The sequence below is a fragment of the Carlito syrichta genome, unplaced genomic scaffold (genome assembly GCF_000164805.1).
Source record: "Carlito syrichta isolate Samal-C Ts95f unplaced genomic scaffold, Tarsius_syrichta-2.0.1 Scaffold302426, whole genome shotgun sequence".
Classification (NCBI taxonomy): Eukaryota; Metazoa; Chordata; class Mammalia; order Primates; family Tarsiidae; genus Carlito; species Carlito syrichta.
The window spans coordinates 72,347-92,954 of NW_007246522.1; the positions used below are offsets into that span (position 1 = coordinate 72,347).

Consider the following 20,608-nt stretch of genomic DNA (forward strand, 5'->3'; position numbering starts at 1 on the left):
TCACGCCTGTAATTCCGGCTACTTGGAAGGCTGAGGCGGAAGGATCGCCGGAGCCCAGCGGGTCGAGGTTGTGGGGGCCCGGAGTGGCCACTGCACTCCAGTCTGGGCGACAGAGTGAGACTCCAACTCAAAAAAAAAAAAAAAAAAGTTTTTCCCAACCTGGTCAATATAATGAGATCCCATCTTTCAGAAAAAAAAAGGCTGGGTGTGAGGGCATAGACCTAGCTACTTAGGAGGCCGAGGTGGGAAGATTGCTTGAGCCTAGGAGCTAAAGACCTACCTAGGCAACATAGCAAGATCTTGTCCCTAGAAAAAAGAAAAAGAAAATTAGCCAGACGGCATGTGCCTGTCAGCAACTCAGGAGGCTGGGGCGGAAGGATCACTTGAGCTCAGGAGGTGGAGGCTGCAGTGAGCTGTGAGAACATGCCACTGTACTCCTGCCTGGGTGACAGAGTGAGAGACCCCAACACACACACAGAGATACAGACACACACACAGAAAGAAAAAAAATGACCAAATTAAAAAAACAGAAGGAACCATCCGCCTGTCTTTGGGCCTGGCAAAACGTCTGCTGGGGATTTACTGAGAAACTAATCAGAGGTAGACAAAGAATGATCATCACAGTGTTACCTTTAATTTAATTTAATTTAATTAATTTATATTTTTGGGTATTGGAGTCTTACTCTGTCGCCCAGACTGGAGTGCAGTGGCCATTCCCACCACCGCAGCATTGACCTGCTGGGCTCAGGCGATTCTTCCGCTTCAGCCTTCCAAGTAGCTGAAACTACAGGTGTATGCTACCACGCCCGGCTAATTTTTTGATTTATTGTAGAGATGAGGCCTTGCCAAGTTGCCCAGGCTGGTCTCGAACCCATGGGCTCAGGAAATCCTCTCACCTCAGCCTCCCAAAGTGCTGGGATTATAGGCGTGAGCCACTGTGCCCAGCCACCTTTAATTTTAAAAAATGGCCGGACGTGGTGGCTCAGCCTGTAATCCCAGCACTTTGGGAGGCTGTGGTGAAAGGGGTCGAGACCTGCCTGGCAACTTGGCAAGATCTCGTCTCTACAGTAATTCATAAAAAGTAGCCAGGCATGGTGGCGTATGTCTGTAGTTTCAGCTACTCGGAAGGCTGAGGCGGAAGGATTGCCTAAGCACAGCAGGTCGAGGCTGAGGTGGCCGTGAGTGTGCCACTGCACTACAGCCTGGGTGACAAGAGTGAGACTCCAACTCAAAAAAACTTTAAACAAAAAAAAAAGTGTCTTAGCAAGTAGGTGTTAAATAAAATCTTGGTACATGTTGGCTAGTACATAATAGGTGCTCAGTTTGTTGACTAAATAGTGACTTGTGTGTTCATTACATCTAATGATTATAGAACCATTAAAAGTTGTATAATAGGCTGGGCACGGTGGCTCAAGCCTATAATCCCAGCACTTTGGGAGGCCGAGGCAAGAGGATTGCCTGAGCCCACAGGTTCGAGACCAGCCTGTGCAATATGATGACACCTCATCTCTACAATAAATAAATAAATAAATTAGCTGGGTGTTGTAGCGCACACCTGTAGTTCCGGCTACTTAGAAGGCTGAGGTGGAAGGATCGCCAGCGCCCAGCAAGCGGAGGCTGTGGTGGCCGTGAACGTGCCACTGCACTCCAACCTGGGCAACGGAGTGAGACTCCAACTCAGAAAAAAATGGTTGTGTTATCGAGCATTTTATGGCACATAAAATTGGTTGCTGCATTGCCACATTTAACAAAAGGCATGGTAAAGCTTTGTGTTCAGTACAAGCCCATTTTTGTAAGGCAAGATTATGTGAGCGTGTGTGTCTGTGCACTGAACACACAAAACATAGCCCTCATGCTTTGTGGAAAGTATGTTGACAGCAGACGCTTGGGAAGTGACTGAACAGCCCATCCTGCCACGTTCCTGCAGCCAGGGAGAGTTGGTTCGTGTGAGGACATTAGGCAGGAGCCATTCTCTGTCCCTTGCCCCACTGCTGTACCTGCCATCTTTTGATAGACTGTCACCTACTTATCTGTTATGCTCATTACTGTTGCCTGTCTCCTCTGATGAGAATGTGAGTTCTGTGGGGGAAGGATTTGTTCACCGATGGAGCCCAAGCACTTTGAGCAGTGCCTGGTACATAACCAGTGCCCAACAGTGTGTGTTGAATGACTGAATGAACTCACAGAGCCATTATCAAACACTGAGTTGTAGACCCACTTGGGGGAAGGGGTCTCATCAGGGTGTTTCATTTGTGAAAGTGCCCAGAGCTGATGTCACCATTTTCCAGTGCAGATCCTGAGAGTAGCAGCATAGGATAGGAAACCCTGTGCCCAGGTTCTGAAGACAGCTCAAGATGGGCAGTCTGAGCCCCCAAATATCTGGTATTTTCCAGACTTGTTTAGTGTCTGGGCCGCTTAACCATGCTACAAAGACATTTTTTAAACAAAAAATAACTTCAACTCTTCTTTTAGCTAAAACAACAAACATAGCATTTAAAAATCTACATAAAATTGGCTGAGCACAGTGGCCTACGCCTGTAATCCTAACATTTTTGGGAGGCTGAGGCAGGAGGATAACGTGAGGCCAGGCATTTGAGACCAATCTGGGCAACAGAGTGAGACCTCATCTCTACAAAAAACATATTTTTAATAACAACAACAAAAGGCAAGAAAATAGCCCTCCACTCTGAAAATCACTATAGTGCACAATGTCTCATACATTTTTCTGTATTCTTTTTTTTTTTGAATCGGAGTCTCACTCTGTCACCCAGACTGGAGTGCAGTGGCCGCTCCCAGCCACCGCAACCTCGACCCGCTGGGCTCCGGCAATCCTTCCGCTTCAGCCTTCCAAGGAGCTGGAACTACAGGCGCGCGCTACCACGCCCGGCTATTTTTTTTTTTTTTTATTTATTGTAGAGATGAGGTCTCGCCCAGTTGCCCAGGCGGGTCTCAAACCCGCGGGCTCAGGCAATCCACTCACCTCAGCCTCCCATGGCGCAGGATTACAGACTGAGCCACCGAGCCTGGCTTCCTTTTTTTTTTTTTGAGTTGGAGTCTCACTCTGTTGCCCAGGCTGGAGTGCAGCGGCACACTCACAGCCACTCCAGCATCGACGTACTGAGCTCCGGCGATCCTTCCGCCTCAGCCTTCCATGTAGCCGGACCCACAGGCGTGCGCTACCACACCCGGCTAATTTTTTGATGTATTGTAGAGACGAGGTCTCACCAAGTTGCCTGGGCTGGTCTCGAACCCGTGGGCTCAGGCAATCCACTCGTCTTGGCCTTCCAAAGTGCTGGGATTACAGGCTGAGCCACTGAGTCCGGCCTATTCTTCAATTTTATTTAATTAATTAATTAATTTATTTATTTTGGAGTTGGAGTCTCACTCTGTCACCCAGGCTGGCGTGCAGTGGCATGCTCATGGCCACCATAGCCTTGACCTGCTGTGCTCAGGTGATCCTTCCCCTCAGTCTTCCAAATAGGTGGAACTCCAGGAGCACACCACCATGCCTGGCTAATTGTTTTTTTTTTTTGAGTGGGAGTCTCACTCTGTCGCCCAGACTGGAGTGCAGTGGCCGCTCCCGGCCACCGCAGCCTCGACCTGCTGGGCTCCGGCGATCCTTCCGCCTCAGCCTTCCCAGTAGCTGGAATTACAGGCATGCGCTACCACGCCCGGCTGATTTTTGGATTTATTGTAGAGATGAGGTCTCGCTGCCCAGGCGGGTCTCGAACCCGCGGGCTCAGGCCATCCACTCACCTCAGCCTCCCCAAGGCGCAGGATGACAGGCTGAGCCACCGAGCCCGGCTATATTCTTCATTTTTAAAGAACACATTTGACGGACTACTGTGTGACGTATTGATGGCTTTGAATCCCATCTTATGGTATCTGACCTCATTTTTCTTGAAGGATTTCATTTTGGAACACTACAGTGAAGACAGCTTTTTATATGAAGATGAAATCGCGGATCTTATGGATCTGAGACAGGTGAGCTTTTGTACGCAGCAGAGAAGGGAGGTGGCCACTCACGCCTGAGTCTTAAGGGCATCCAAACGCCGCACACGTGTGGCTGGTAGGCTTGAGGAGGGCGCAGGGGCTGGGCCTGTTGGAATCCAGGATCCCAGGCCCTTCTGACCCCTCCCAGCTCTTGGCACCGGCCTTGGAGCCCACATACCTCAGAGACAGCGAGAGGCCTTAGTGTGTGCAGGGCACTTCCCGGGACGGGCTGCCTCCCGGGTCCTGGTCCGTTCACCCCCTCTGCGGCCTTTTTCCTTCAGGCGTGTCGGACGCCCAGCCGGGACGAGGCTGGGGTGGAGCTGCTGATGAGCTACTTCATCCAGCTGGGTTTTGTGGAGACGCGATTCTTCCCACCCACCCAGCAGATGGGGCTTCTGTTCACGTGGTAGGTACCTGAGGTCGCCTTGGGGCTCTGTCTGCCCCGGCAGCCTCCGTCTGGGAGTGCTGCAGGCGCCACGGTGCCCCTGTGTGTCGCAGCGCCCTTCCCGAGGTCTTGGCGTTTATACAGGGGCATATGGAGCAAGGCCGATAAATTGATATTTCTTTAAGAAGGGACTCTGAGGGGAGACGGCTCCGGCAGACCGTGGTTTCTTGCTTCTCAGGACTCGTGAGCCTAGAAGAGGCGTTTTTCTCATGTTCATTGTCTTGTTGCTGAAACACGGGGGCTCTGAGGTGGAACTAACCAGAAGCCAGATTCTTGTCCCAGGTTGGATGAATGAGAGTGAGAGAGTGTGTGAGTGTCTGTGTGTGTGTGTGTGTGTGTGAGAGAGAGAGAGAGAGAGAGAGAGAGAGAGAGAGAGTGAGAGAGAGAATTAGGTTTTGTCCCAATGAGACAAGACCAGCAAACAGAAAAAGATCAGATTTCTCTTCTGAAATGGAGTCTCACTATGTTGCCCAGCCTGGACTTGAACTCCCAGGCTCAAGTGGTGCTCCCACCTCAGCTTCCTGAGTAGCTGAGATTATAAGCATGTGCCACCGTACCCAGGTTAGGTCAGATTTTTAAAAATGAAGCAGAGCATTTTATTCTTCTTCCACATTTGTATTTTCTTTTTTTTTTTTGAGTTGGAGTCTCACTTGGTCGCCCAGAATGGAGCACAGTGGCCGCTCCCGGCCCCCGCAGCCTCGACCTGCTGGGCTGCAGCGATCCTTCCGCCTCAGCCTTCCAAGTAGCTGGAATTACAGGCATGCGCTACCACGCCCGGCTGATTTTTTGATTTATTGTAGAGATGAGGTCTCGCCAAGTTGCCTGGGTGGGTTTCGAACCCGCGGGCTCAGGCAATCCACTCACCTCGGCCTCCCAAAGCATGGGATGACAGGTGAGCCGCCAAGCCGGCTCACAAAGTAGTTTGCTCTGAAAATCCTCTGTGCCCTGCCTGTCCCCTCTCCCCTCCCCCCATCTTCTGGAAATGATTGATCTTTTTAGTCTCCATGCTTTTGCCTTTTCCAGAATGTTCAAATCATAGTTGAAAGTATGCTATGCAGTCAGGATATGGCATTTTTAGATTGTCTTCTTTCTCTTAATCATATGTCACTTAGTAATAAGTTTCCTCTGTGTCTTTTCATGGCTTGTGAGCTCATTTCCAGCTTTTTAGTGCTAAGATTCTGTTGCCTGCATGTACCACGGTTTGTTTATCCAGTTACTGCCGAGGGACATCTTAGTGGAGAAGCCTTATGTTTGTGTGGCTGTGGGGGTTTCTTCAGTCCAGTCAGACCCATCATCTTGCTTGGAAACGAAAGCCTCATTGCGTGTGCATCTTGGGATTTTATTTAAGAAATGAATTGTGTCCGTCTGCACCCAGAAGGGCATTAACTAGCCAAGTCCTCTGTGTTCCTCGACTGTGCTTCTCTTCAACAGGTATGACTCCCTCACCGGGGTACCGGTCAGCCAGCAGAACTTGCTGCTGGAGAAGGCCAGTGTCCTGTTTAACACCGGAGCCCTTTACACCCAGATCGGGACCCGCTGCAATCGGCAGACTCAGGCTGGGCTGGAGAGTGCTGTGGACGCCTTTCAGAGAGCCGCAGGTGTGTCTCCGCGAGGTCCGGACAGTGTGGGCCCCTCCAGGAGGCACCGGGGTCCCCCAGCTGCAGAGGGTCTGCGGGTTCTCCTCACACCCACACTTGGCCTCACAGGCCTGAAAAGGCCAGGCCGGTTTCCAGCACTGGGGTGACTTCCCATTGCGAGGCTTGCTTAGTGGTTCACACCATGTGTCATCTCAGTCTGGGATGGCTTGTATACACAGTGAGTCCTGGTTAACGATTAATCTTTTCTAATCGAGCGGGTCCAAGGATGGCAGTGGATAGTTGTTTCTTTCAACACTGTGCTGAAGAACAGAACTTTTCCCAGGTAGTGACAAGGTTGGCTTGGTTTCCCATCTGCGGCATCCTTTATCAGGGTGCCTCCCAGCCGTTTATCAAAGGATGCCCTCAAGGGATGCTGGTAGTTCTGTCCCCTTCTTCTGGGATTTTCAAATGCTTTTCCCATTTTAACCTCTTTCCCCCAGCCAGTTACCCATGAAACTCACCCTAGTATGAGAACTAGAAGCAGGGTGCAGGAGAAGAGCAGCTTAGTGCCACCTGCAGAGGACTGGGGTCACGGGGCCCGTGCCAGGGGTGAGCCTGGCTTGCCTCACGTGTGTGCCTGAGGGCGCTGCGATCTCCTCTCCAGCAGGGCCTGTGTCCGGACTCAGAGTGGAGATGGCGGTCAAGAGCAGCGGCAGTGCAGGCTGTGGTGTGGCCCCACACTGGGTCAGGAGTGTGTGGCGGGCTTTGATCTACTTTGATCTGCTTTAGGGTGTGATCCCTTCCCACCCAAACAGAAGCTTTGTGGAGATCTCACTTTGCATGTCTGTGGAGAGCCACAGCTTTGCCACTTTGACTCCTCATGGGATTTCTTGTGTTAAATTGACTGGTCCCTTGAGATGCAATGATATGCTAAGATTCCAAGTGGGAGTTAATCTCTTTGCCTGTAAATCTTTCTCTGGGCTTGTCTTTCTTTTCAGGAATCTTAAGCAGGCACACTGGTGACCTGTCTCCAGGATTACAGTTAGAGACAACATGCAGCTTGAGGACAGTGGGGAGTGTGAGGGAACCCCTGGGGAAGCAAGCCCGGCTCACAGCAGGTGCTGGCTTCCTGCAGGGCTTCTTGCTTGGCAACAAAGCAAGAGGAACCAGTTGGGTGAGATTCATGGCAGAGGTTATATTTCAGCTCTGGATTGTCAGTTCGTGCTTGTGACAGTTAATTTTCTCAAGTATAAATAAGTCAGCAGAGGCTACAGCCTGGATATTGCCATTGGATTGGCTGACATGATCTTTCTTAAGGTCCTGGGGAAATGCCCTGGATTTCCGAATGATCCAGGTCTTATGTTGTGAGTGTGTCCCCTGGGACCCCCCCCTTCTGCTTTTACCTTCATGAGATGCCTAGTGGTGGGTGGAGTTTCTTAAAATTGTTCCAGGTGAGACAGGAGGGGAAGGGAGGGGAGCCAGCTAGTTTCTTCCCTTAATACGGATGTAAATGTGCCAGAAGAGAATGCAGTTTTTAAAAAGTGTGGTAAAATATACACAAATATAAAAGTTACCATTGTAACTATTTTTTATTTTGATAAAATACACATAGCATAAAATACCGCTGTAACCGTTTTTAAGTGTGCCTTCACTGGCATTAAGTACATTCATGTGGCTATGCAGCCATCCTGCTTTCCATGTGCAGAACTGTGTCATCATTCAGACTGAAACTCAGTTCTCATTAAACAATAACCTCCATCCTCCCTTCCTTCTGCCCCTGGTGACCTTTATTCTTCTTTCTGTTTTTATGAATTTGACTGTTCAGGTACCTCATCTAAACAGAATCATACACTCTTTGTCTTTTTATGTCAGGCTTAGTTCGCGTAGCATAGTATCTTTATTTATATTGTGGTATGTGTCAAAATTTTGTTCCTTTTTAAGGCTGGAAAATATCCCATTGTATGGTATCTTGCATTGTGTTTATCCGTTCTTCCACTGACAGACATTTGGGTGGTTTCCACTTTCTGACTTTTGTGAATAAAGCTGCTATGAGCCTGGGAGTGGAATTGCTGGATCATATGGCAATTGAGAATCAAAAATTTTAAGATGCTGTAGGACATGACTTTTTGGGTTTTTTGCTTCTGTCATTCTCTATAGCAACGTAGAGAAGTAAATATGATCCCCAGCTAATGAGCAAACATTTTACACTTTCAGGTGTTCTAAGTTACCTGAAGGAGACGTTTACCCACACTCCAAGTTACGACATGAGCCCGGCCATGCTTGGTGTGCTCGTCAAAATGATGCTCGCACAAGCCCAGGAAAGCGTGTTTGAGAAGATCAGCCTTTCTGGGATCCGGAACGAATTCTTCATGTTGGTGAAGGTGGCTCAGGAGGCTGCCAAGGTAAGAGTCTGGTCCTGTGGCTTTTTGGGGGGCTGGTGCAGGATATGTTGGTGCAGGTGCTCTGGGAGCAGTGGGGGCTTCCCACACCAACCTGCCCAGGACTTGGCAGTGTGCCCGCTCTGGCCCTGACTGTTGGCTCGAATTTTCTTGGCAAGTGTCAGTGTTTCAGATACGGATCACTGACTCAATCTGCAGCGTAGCCTATAAACCCGCATAATGACATCTGCCTGATGCCCCCCTGTAAACTCTGACGCAGACAGCACGGGGAGTTTCCTGGAGTTGCTCCACATTCGGGAGCGGCCTCTGGCAGGTGCCGCGACGTAGAAGAAAGGGCTTTTTTCTGTGGTTGGGTTCATGAGGGGCCTGTGCCGGCTGCCCTTTCCAGTGCCTCCTCTGTTTCAGGTGGGAGAGGTGTACCAGCAGCTGCACACAGCCATGAGCCAGGCGCCGGTGAAAGAGAATGTCCCCTACTCCTGGGCCAGCCTGGCCTGTGTGAAGGCCCACCACTACGAGGCCTTGGCCCACTACTTTACCGCCACCCTCCTCATCGACCACCGGCGTAAGACTCAGGGCTCGGGAGTTTGGTCAGGTGGTCTGGCTGCTTGGGGAACTCTGAGCTTAGTGTGACCTGCCTGCCCGTCCTGGAGATGCTCATAGGAAGAGGATGGGAAAGGCACATTGACCCAGACAGCTGTCCCATAGGCCAGGGTAGGGTTAGGGGTTATAAACTCTTTCCGGGGGCAGGGGAGTGGGAAGAGGGGAGAGGGGGCGTCTTTAGTTCTGCCTGGGAACAAGTAGATGACTTTTTTACCTGGAACCTAGAATCTAAGGGGATGCAGGAGACTCAGTGACCAAGACAGGTAATGTTTTAAAAGATTAAAAAATAACACAAAAATATCTGTGATGATTGAAATTTCAACTGGAGGCAGGGATCAGTAACAGATCTGTGCTGAGCCATGTTGGAGCCTGAGGCAAGAAGAGGGTTTCCATTTCTTTTTCACGGGCTTTTTTACGTTCATTTTGATATTTTAAACATTGCCTTAATATATTATATATTTTGTTTGCTGAATTTTTGTCACCCGCTTAAATGTGGAACCTCAGGCAAGTGCCCCACTTTCCTCACCCTAGTGCTGACTTTGATCTAGAAGGTGGGTGGGGTTTTTGAAGTAATGAGTACTAATCAAGGCAGCCCTCAGAATAATTAGAAGGACAGCCTCTGGAGCCAGACTGCTTGGATTCCCGTCTCAGCTCTGCCAATAAGTAGCTGTTACTGGCAAGTCACGGAGGCTCTGTGCCTCAGTTTTCTCGCCTGCAAAATGGGTATACGTAGAGACCTTCCCTCCAGGGCTGTGACGAAAACTAAATGCCTGTGTGCAAAGCCAAATAGGGTCTTGTATATCGTGGGCTCTCTGAAAGTGTTAGCTGCTACTGGGAGTGTTACAGAGTCTATTAGGTAGAACAAGATATGGAAACAAATAGAAATGCTGTCTAGTGCCTCGCAGTTGGTGTAGAGACACAAACGAGGGGGCAGGTAGACTCCTCGGTGCAGTCACAGCTGGTTTTGCAAAGATGGTGACATCTGAGTTGGACTTTTCCAGCTGAACTAGGAGAGACAGCACAGCTGAGAGCAAGTAAAGTATCTGAGCACAGGAACAGGGGCCGAGAGGGTTTGCAGCTCCGAGAGGAGGACACGTGCCAGGAAGGGCGATGCTGAAGCCGAGGGGCCCCGCTGCAGGCGTGGAGACCCCCAGAGGTGTGCAGGCTGGGCAGTGACAGGGTCTGGGCTATGCTAGAAGGGTCTGTGTGGCGTGTGACTTGGAGGAGGTGGCATCTGGGGACTCAGGGACCAAATCGGGGCCCCTTGGAGTGTGGCTGGCCTCAGTGAGCAAAAGTTTGGGGGGCGATGGCCTGGGGTGTCCTGGGGCAGAAGACCTGGGATCCTGCATTCCTTGTAAAACTTCGGAAGAAAGGACGCTGAGATGTGGTTGCATTCTCTATGCGGGTCTGTGGCCATATCCACGAGAGGGGCTTTAACCTGTGTTGCTCACTGCAGTGAAGCCTGGTGCCGATGTGGACCACCAAGAGAAGTGCCTGTCCCAGCTCTATGACTGCATGCCAGAGGGGCTGACGCCTTTGGCCACACTGAAAAATGACCAGCAGCGCCGACTGCCACCCGGCTCCTGGAACTGTGGCCCCCTTGGTGCCAAGCTGGTCATGCTCACAGACTTCTGCAGCCAACCCGGCTCCTGGAACTGTGGCCCCCTTGGTGCCAAGCTGGTCATGCTCACAGACTTCTGCAGACAGGTCCCCGAGGAAGGGCTTGGAAGAGTAGGGTGTCCCAAGTCATGGTGAGGTGCAGTCCTCCAGCCTCCAGCCTCAGAGGGCTTCCAAGGCTGTGCTCTCACAGCTTCCAAGAGCACCCAGCACTCCATGGAGCCAGGGCTTGACGCTTGCCCTTCACGCTAGCGGTCCATGGGGTGGGCCTTCGCCAGCCTCATGGGGAAGACAACATTTGCTGATTTTCTTGTGTCACAGCTTAATCACCAAGAGCAAGGCGATGACGTGTCTTGGTTTGGTCTCTGCCACGGCTCAGTGTGAATCTCTCTTCCTGTGTGCAGACGTGACTTTCTCTGCCACCCACACCTGCCCTTTACCCACTCGCCTGTGCACAGACCCATTTTTCCCATTTCAGAGAGGGCAGTGCCATGCTCCAGTGCTTAGGCTCCCTCTCCGCTCTAGTCTTTCTTACCCACCCTACATTTGATTTGCAAGTCCCTTTGGCTATCCCTAAAACTCATACCCCAAACCTGATCACTTCTTACCCTACCACACATATATCATGCTTACCTAACCAACACCGACTTGCTCAATCCTTGCAACCCTCTGAGATGGGTCCGGTGTGATCCCCGTCATGCATTTGGGGAAGCGGAGGCCAGAGAGGTCATGCAGACTGCCCTGCCCATGGCTGGTCTCCTGTCTTCCCGTAGCTCTTTCCCAGGCTGGTCACGTGGGTCAGATCCCGTCAGCCTTCTGTTCATACCGTGATGGGCTCCGCCCCACCCAGAGCAGGAGAGTCCTCACTGCAGTCGTGAGGTCGCCCCGCGCCATTCCGGCCTCCTTCCCTCCCCTTCTCTCCCACCCTCACTCCCTCTGGCAACACCCCCAGCTCCTTGTTGCCTTTTTTTTCCCCTTTTGAGCTGAGCCTCACTCCGTCGCCCAGCCTGGAGTGCAGCGGCCGCTCCCGGCAACCGCAGCCTCGACCTGCTGGGCTCCGGCGAGCCTTCCGCCTCAGCCTTTCGAGTAGCTGGAACTGCAGGCGTGCGCTACCACGCCCGGATGATTTTTGATTTATTGTAGAGATGAGGTTGCACCAAGCTGCCCGGGCGGGTCTTGAACCCGCGGGCTCAGGCAGTTCACTCAGCTCGGCCTCCCAAGGCGCGGGATCGCAGGCTGAGCCACCGAGCCCGGCTCCTTGTTGCCCTTTAACACGTAAGCCCACGCCTGCCCTACGATCGTGGTACTTGCTGCTCCTTCGCTTCCTCGGGGCTTTGCTCAAAAGTGACCTGATCAGAAAGCCTTCCTTTGTCATCCATCCTAGAAGAATCTTCTCTCACCACATCCACCGGCCCCGCTTTATTTCTCTCCGCACCATCCACGACACATTGCTCTGCTCTGTCTTCGGCCACTATGTGTTCACTCTACGAATTCGAGGGCCATTTTTTCTTCATTGCTTTACTTCTAATGCCTAGAACATTCAGCAAATATTTGCTGAGTGGCTACAAGTGAGATTACACATGCTTACGTCATCTAGGCAGGTCCTTTCGAAGACGGAGCGTCCACCCTCTCGGGCTGGTCCTCGGGGCCCTCGGGCCCTCCTCGTGTGCGCGCGTGTCACGCGGGTGGTGGTGTTCCTGTCTGCAGGAAAGTCCCACTTGCGCAGAGCCGTCGGCCACCACGAGGAGTCCGTGAGGGAGGCCAGCCTGTGCAAGAAGCTGCGCGACATTGAGGTGCTGCAGGAGGTGCTGGCCGCCGCCCACCAGCGCTCCCGGCTCAAGTATGCCCAGCACCAGGAGGACGATGATCTCCTGAACTTGATCGACACCCCCAGCATTGTGGGTGAGTGACAGGGTGCCTGTGGCATGGACAGAGTGTGCCCGGCCTGAGAGGAACGGGCACTCGGGTCGACACAGCCGGTCAGCTCAGCCTGCAAGCCCTGGCTGGGTGCCGGGCAGCCTGCCCAGGGGAGGGGCTGAGGTGCTGCTCTCACCCTGGAGTTTCCATCGCCCGCTTCTCAGATCCGGGGGGGACTCCTTATGGCCTTTATCCTCGGCGACCCCTTTGCAGCACGACTCCCCCCGCCCCCTTGACACTCCTCCCTTGATGTCGGAGTGCCTGCTGTCTTGGTTCTTGGTTCTTACGTCCCTGAGCCCTCCTTCCCCAACCCCTGCGCTGACTGTTCTTCTGGCCCAGTCCCGCCAACCCTCCCGTCGTTTTCTAGGGATCTCCACTCTGACCTGCTTTCTCCAGACCTCTTTCCATCAAGTCTGACGACCTTCCTTGGGGTTTCAGCCGTCACCTCTGGTCAGGAGACCCTGGGAACTTTACCTCTGGCCTTGACATCTCTGCTAGGCGTGCACCCACCCCGTTTCCAGCTGCCTTCTGGAAACTGCGCTTTGCTGTCTGTCGTTTGCCTCTCTCCACAGGGCATATGCCAGATCGTCATCATTCCCCCTCCTAGGCTTGCTTTCCCCACTTTTGTCTCCAGCTCCTCACCCACATTTCTGAACACCTCCTGGGCATTCTCCTAGGCTGTCATGGGTTCAGGGACAGAGAAGTGAACCGAACAGTTGTGGCTGTCCTCGGGGAGGCAGTGGCTGCCTCTGCCCAGGCGGGTGGGAACAGGAGGTTCTTCCCAAGAGGTAGCTTTATGGTGACGAACGAACGACCAGGACCCTTTGGGGATCCAGGGGCCGAGGACGCCGCGTGGCCCAATAGAGGGAGCCCCCTTTGTCTGTGCTCCCTCGCCCTACTTCCTACACCTGTCTGTCGCTTCTGGAGTTCCATCCCAGTTTTCAGGGATCAGTCCCTTAGAGACAGGGCTCCACTCAAGCTAGGGCTCTGCGCTCCTCTCTAGTAATGTTAGCTGGTTTCTGCTCAGCATTCGGGGTCTGCCAGGCAACGGTGAGCACCGTATGTCTGCAGAGTCTCAGCCACCCCCCTCCAACGCTATGAGGGAGGCACCAGTGTCACCCTCATGTGAAAGAGGAAGAAATAAAGGCTCAGGGAGATCCATTTCTTGCCCCCGGTGACCGGGCTGGTAGCTGGAAGCAGGGTGGTGCTTAGGGATCTCCTTGCAGGGACACTGTTGTCACTTCTCTGTCCAGGAGGTAGAGACTTGAACTCAAGGAGGGGAGAAGGCCACGCAGCTGCCGTGGTGGCGGCAGCGCTTTTCTCGCAGACGGGTGTGCTGTCTAGCCCAGCACTGTGTTCAGTGGCTTGCAAGAAGCCACAGGGTTACCTTGCAGATCGAGTGGCGTGATCAACCTGGGAGTGCCCCTCATCCTTCCCTAGATCATCGTTTAATTCTGTCGTTCATGTACACTTAGCCTGCCCTAGGATCCTTTGTTAGAAACTGACTAGCCTAATGGCAGCCTGCCGTGAAGAGGCAGGTGGAGATTTGTAGCTAGCAGGGGTCATGTTCTGGCAAACCTGCTTCTCACTGTGAGGTCCTCACATCATACGTTCATGCGTTATTATTATTAACAGAAAGCATAGTACCCCCAGGACTGTACTGAGAAACGTAGAACTTCCATAAGCAGCATCCAAAACACAGATCACTCCTCAGTAGGCTTTTGTGAATGACAAAGCAAGTGCATTGGGGTATCAGCAAGCTCCTTGCAGGTGGAAAACATGTCTGGTCATCACTACTCTTTGGCAGCCCTGGAAGAGTAGGTGCCCAGGTGGCAGGTACAGTGCGCCCTTGGCCCAAGGTCAAGCAGGATTCCCTCTTCTGTGCTACTTGTCTAAGCCAAGGGGAAAGACAGGTGATGCGGAGAACGTGTTGCTTGCCTTGAGTGAGAAAACTGAGAATCTTGAGTTTTCAAGGATCACTTTCAATTACAGAAACGTTTATTCTTTAATTTTTAATTTTCCTTTCTAGCTAAAACTGAGCAAGAGGTTGAAATGATATTGCCCCAGTTCTCCAAGTTGACAGTGACGGACTTCTTCCAGAAGCTGGTATGTTGGATGCTTATTTCATAAATGACCTAAGGGGACAGCTTTTACATTTTGCAAATGTGTTGTCTTAGTCCACTGGGGCTGCTGTAATAAATATCAGAAACCGGAGGGCTTGTAAATAGCAGAAATTTATTTCTCACCGTCCTAGGGGCTGGGAAGTACAAGATCAAGGGACTGGCAGCTTCAGCATCTGGTGAGGGCCTTTTTTCTGATTCATAGGTGACACCTCACTGTGTCCTCATATGGCAGAGGAAGTGAATGAGCTCTCCTGGGCCTGTTTTCTAAGGGCCTGACTCCTGTTCTTGAGGGCTGTGCCCACACGCCCTGATCACGTCGCCTCTCAAAAGGCTCCGCCTCCCAGTAACAACACTGATGATTAGGTTTCAACATACAGATTTTTTTGGAGGAGGGGGACACAAATCTTTGGAACATAGCCTTTTTAAAAAGTTGTTTTTAGGGCAACCCCTTCGGGTCCCCTCCCACTGTGGGGGTGTTTCTGTCCTCTCAATAAATTCTGCTTTCTCAAAAAAAAGTTGTTTTTAGGTATTTTAGGTTTTTTGTATTAGAGATTTTTATTTAAGATAATTGTAATTAAGGTAACTTATAAAAGATAATTTAAAAAATATATAGGATATGTTAGCAAAAAGGCAATTAATTAATGTTCTTATATGAATGCTGTGGCACATATTACCCCAGATGGTATCATTTGTCTCTGAACAAGCCAAGTGAGGTCTTCAGGTACAGCAGGCAAGATTCCCTCTAGGTCTCAAATGTCTGATTCAGCCTTCAAATCCTATATCTAATGGCGCTGTCTTCCAAAGGGCCCATTGTCTGTTTTTTCGGCTAACAAGAGGTGGACACCCCCTCGAAGCATTCACTTCACTGCAGAAGAAGGGGACCTGGGGTTCACCTTGCGAGGGAACGCTCCAGTCCAGGTCCACTTCCTGGACCCTTACTGCTCTGCCGCGGTAAGCATGCCCCCTCTATGTCAGAAACAAAACTCACTGGCAGCTGTCAGAGCAAGTGGCTCAAACACATATGCCTGGGCGATCACAACTGAGGGTGGGTTCACCTACGTCAAAGACCTGACTTTATGTGAAAGGCCTCACGGGTGCGACATGCCCAAAGAAAAGGATTTTCTTTTGTTCTCTTGGGGCGAACTGACACAAATATCTGTCTTTTGTCAGTGGGTCTGGGAACTGATTCAGGATTTGAGTGAGCAAAACGTTGACCTTTATTTAAACAAACTTCTGTAGCTGGCAGGAGCCAAGGAAGGAGATTATATTGTTTCCATTCACGCGGCGGATTGTAAGTGGCTGACGGTGAGCGAGGTTATGAAACTGCTCAAAAGCTTTGGTGAGGACGAGATCGAGATGAAGGTTGTCAGCCTCCTGGACTCCACATCGTCCATGGTGAGCACGGACACCCTCCCCCCGGGCTGTAAAGAGTGGTGTGAAGTGAAACCTGTGTGAGTTTAGCCCCAGATATCTTCACCTGGCTCCCTCCCTCTCACCTGCGTATGTGACAGTAGTGACTGGACTCCTAACCTTGTCCCGGCTGGGACCTACTCACCTTGGGTCAAAGAGATCACTGGGAAGCGTTTGTTGTTGTCGTCGTTGTTTGAGTCACAGTCTTACTCTGTTGCCCAGGCTGGAGTGCAGTGGTGCAGTCAAGCTGTAGCCTTGACCTCCTGGGCTCAAGAGATCCTTCTGCTCCAGCCTCCTGAGTAGCTGAACCACCACAAGCGCGCACCACCGTGCCTGGCTAATTTTTTTCATGTTTTGTAGAGACGAGGTGTCACTCTGTTGCCTAAGCTGGTTTTGGTCTCCTGGGCTCAAGCTATCCTTTTGCCTTGCCTTCCCAGAGGGCTGTGATTACAGGCATGAGCCACTGAGCCCAGTCAGGAATCCTTCTTTGGGGGGAAAAAAATTCCTGTAGAAAAAAATAGTAATCTTTCTGAATAAATTCTGTTTGATTACAAAAGCGATACATACTCGTGGGAAAAAGATGTTCCCATGGCACAGAGGGGATTATGGGGACTTCTCTGCCTACTTCAGAGACAGTGTTAAGCCTGTTCCTGTGATATCTTGGGAGGTGTTTGCTGCTTCTTCAAGCTCACATCCACAGTTCTTGCCTTTAATTTTTCCCAAGTGGGAGGAGCCGTACCATAAGTCATCTTCTTGCACTTTGCCACACTTAATAACGTACTGCTCAGGCCTTTCCTCTATGACAACATTCATTTATTCACTCAACAAATATTGATTGAGCATCAGCCACGGGCCAGACACTTAGGTGTTGCAGCGCTCCAACTTGAGCTAGACAGATGAGGTTCCTGGCCCTACGAAGCTGGCACTAAGCCAAGAAATGGTTGAGCTCCTGATAAGTCCTGTAAAGGAGGAAAGAAGACAAAATGCGGGACAATGGCCAGGGTGGGAAGAGGTGCCTGAGGCGGAGTTGGAACTGGGACGGGAGTGAGGAGAAGGAACGAGCTAGTTGAAGAGGCAGAAGAAGAGCATTCTGGGCAGGGGCGCTAACAGGTGCAGAGCCCCTGTGGCAGGAGTAAGCCTCTGCCAGAGGAGCAAAACAAAGAGAGCGCCAGGACCAGGCAGAGACGGGAGCTAGGGAGGCAGGGCCCTGTGGGCAGCGGTGGGAGTTTTTCCGACGAGGAATGATTTGGTGTGACGTTTATTTTAGAGGGGTGACTGCTGCCTGGTAACTGGCCATGGCAGTTGTCCAGGCCAGTGACGTCAGTGGCTACGACGAGGGGGCTGGCTGTGGAGGTGGGGACAGGGAGGCCCCTGCGATGGATTTGGAGGCCACGCTCATGGAAATCTGTGGATTTGTGTCAAGACGGTGGACAGGGAGATGAGGCCTCGGTGTTTGGCTTGACCAAGCGCGTGGGTGGTGGTGATTTGTCATAAGGATGAGTCGGGGGTGAGGGAGGGGAGGGCGGGAGAAAACAAGCGTCACGCTGTAGTATTTCAGATGCCACTTGCCATCAGATGTAAATGTAGAGTGGCGAGTGGGGGTCGGATGTGAAATCTTCAGTTCAAGGAGGAAGTCAGAGCTAGAAATAAGTATTGAGGGTCACCTGCCCAGAGATGATGTTTAAAGCTGGGACGAACCGTGGTCCCCTGCAGGGGCTGAGGGCTGAGGACCACGCTCTGGGAAGGCAAGCATTTAGTGGACAGTTAGAAGAGAGGCAGGCACAAAGGGAATGGAGCCGGAAGGGTCAGAGAGGTGCAGTAAGCAGGCGCTTCCGAAGTCTGGCGGTGAGTGTGCAGTGGGTGCGGTGAACTCCATTACGGCGTGGAGGGGGACGGAGGCTGAGCCAGGCCTGTTGTGTTTGGCAGCAGAACCAGAGGACACCTCTGTGGAGAGGCGGCAACAGAAATCAGGTCAGAGGGGACTGGAGAGCATGTGGATTGTGTGAGTCCGTGGACGTGTCCAGGACAGGCAATTTGTAGGGACAGAAAGTCGATGACTGAAAATCACTGCTAAATTACTAAACTGCTACTGAGTATATTCCTTAACATTTTTCCTTGTTTTTATTTATTTATTTATTTATTTATTTATTTTTTGAGTCGGAGTCTCACTCTGTCACCCAGACTGGAGTGCAGTGGCCGCTCCCGGCCACCACAGCCTCGACCTGCTGGGCTCCGGCGATCCTCCCGCCTCAGCCTTCTGAGTAGCTGGAACTACAGGCGTGTGCTACCACGCCTGGCTGATTTTTTATTTACTGTAGAGATGAGGTCTCGCTGCCCAGGCGGGTCTCGAACCCGCGGTCTCAGGCAATCCACTCACCTCAGCTTCCCAAAGGCGCGGGATTACAGGCTGAGCCACCAAGCCCGGCTTTTCCTTGTTTTTAAAAGCCTAATTAATGTAAGCATTGGTCACCTGAGTTTCAGGGTCTATCAACTTGATTTTAAAGAGGACGCTATAGGTGCAGAATGAGTCTTACTTTGTAATCATTTACCAGATATCTTGGAAGAGATCTAACACCATCTTTCTGCCTTTTTTATGTGCAGCATAATAAATGTGCCACATACTCTGTGGGAATGCAAAAAACTTACTCCATGATCTGCTTAGCAATTGACGACGACGAGAAGACTGACGGAAAAGCCAAGAAAATCTCAAAGAAGCTTTCCTTCCTGAGTTGGGGCACCAGCAAGAACAGACAGAAGTCAGCCAGTACGCTGTGCCTTCCCTCGGCTGGGGTCGCCAGGCCTCAAGTCAAGAAGAAGCTCCCCTCTCCCTTCAGCCTCCTCAACTCCGACAGTTCTTTGTACTAATGTGAGGAAACAAACATTTCTGGTGCTGACTAGGCCTTAACATTTGTGCCGTAATGGACAATACCAGAATATTCTCCAATCCTGTTTTTTCCCAGTGTAAACTTGCATTTGACATGTTCTTATGAATGAAAGTAACAAGAAGCCTCTAGAAATTTGTGAAAAACAAATTAATTTGAGGAGTGTCACTATATTGCTGCAAGTTATTTATTATATAAAGCATTATAAATAGAATAGTGTTGAAATTATGGCTATTTTTAATGGTTACAATTATGACTTTTAGTCACTATCAGAATTAAATTGAGATTACCTATATTAGAACAATTTGTAATAGTTTCCAGGTTTGCACAATGACTATTCCTCAACTTAGAATTCAGATGACCCTGAATTAAGGCAGTTCAGAGGACTGTAACAATGGAATTCAATTAGTGTTACTAAAAACTTTTCCAAAGAGCTGCTTAATAGGAATTCATTAACTTACAATAAAATTTTCCTTTGACACCTATATACTATGAATGCTATTTCTAGGTACAGTCTAGTGCCAAATTCGTCTTGAATCATTAAATAAAAACAAGAGCAGCTTTTCTTCTAGCTTGGTGTCATTTAAGAGTTGCTAACACAGTGGCAGTGTTAGATTAAGATGCTGTCTACAAGGTAGATAATATACTGTTTGATACTCAAAACATTTTTCATTTTTTAAAAAGTAGAAGGTATATAATTTCAGAAGGTGTATATATTTTAAGTCTTGGATAAAAAAGTAGTTTTACATTTTATAAGGTAAAGATGTAAATGATTCAAGTTTAAAGCTATTTGACCTTTTCAGATAATATTCTTACCCATTGATTGCTCTTGCTATGTGTTGGATGATACTGTGACTCTAGTAAGATTCACTGTTGACATAGTACAAGTTACATGGCTAAAATATATAGTGTTGAAGTCTGATTTTGAGAATTAACAAGAATTTAAGTATTTTCTATTGTGCAATATCTTAAGGGAAGCAAACACCTTTGGGAAAGTGTATCCACTGCTTCTAGGACCATGTTTGTATAAAGATTTAAATAAACACATTTGTTTACCTGCGTTAATTTTTTTGAACTTTTATTATACTTCAATCGTGTCCTCTTTCAAATTGTTTCTACCCTAATGCACAAAGTGTTTTTATTTTTAAAAATTACTAGGCTGGGTGCGGTGGCTCAAGCCTGTAATCCCAGCACTTTGGGAGGCTGAGGCGAGAGGACTGCCTGAGCCCAGGGGTTTGAGACCAGCCTGGACAACTTGGTGAGACCTTGTCTCTACAATAAATTAAAAAATCAGCCAGATGTGGCAGCGCGTGCCTGTAGTTCCAGCTACTTGGAAGGCTGAGGCAGAAGGATCACCTGAGCCCAGCAGGTCGACACTGTGGTGGCCGTCAGTGTGCCACTGCACTACAGCCTGGGTGACGGAGTGAGACTCTGACTCAAAAAAAAAACAACAACTATTAACATTCCAACCCAGGCACAGCAGCTCACACCTGTAATCCCAGCACTTTGGGAGACTGAGGCGAGAGTGATTGCCTGAGCCCACGGGTTTGAGACCAGCCTGGGCAACTTGGTGAGACCTTGTCTCTACAATAAATCAACAAATTAGCCGGGCATGGTGGCATGCACCTGTAGTCCCAGCTGCTCG

The 20,608-nt window shown here is 50.3% G+C and overlaps 1 protein-coding gene across 1 annotated transcript in view; it reads left to right on the forward strand.

Annotated features, from left to right (window-relative positions):
• Window positions 1-20,020, forward strand: part of RHPN2 (rhophilin Rho GTPase binding protein 2) — a 44,439-nt gene extending 24,419 nt beyond the window's left edge. Inside the window, exons 4-14 of the mRNA XM_008056633.2 lie at window positions 3,907-3,984; window positions 4,275-4,399; window positions 5,870-6,036; window positions 8,230-8,417; window positions 8,820-8,976; window positions 10,471-10,617; window positions 12,339-12,533; window positions 14,578-14,654; window positions 15,476-15,622; window positions 15,911-16,066; window positions 18,683-20,020. Of these exons, the coding sequence (XP_008054824.1) occupies window positions 3,907-3,984; window positions 4,275-4,399; window positions 5,870-6,036; window positions 8,230-8,417; window positions 8,820-8,976; window positions 10,471-10,617; window positions 12,339-12,533; window positions 14,578-14,654; window positions 15,476-15,622; window positions 15,911-16,066; window positions 18,683-18,946 (1,701 nt within the window). The 3' untranslated portion in view covers window positions 18,947-20,020. The remainder of the gene's footprint in view (window positions 1-3,906; window positions 3,985-4,274; window positions 4,400-5,869; window positions 6,037-8,229; window positions 8,418-8,819; window positions 8,977-10,470; window positions 10,618-12,338; window positions 12,534-14,577; window positions 14,655-15,475; window positions 15,623-15,910; window positions 16,067-18,682) is intronic.
• The last annotated feature ends 588 nt before the right edge of the window (window positions 20,021-20,608 follow it).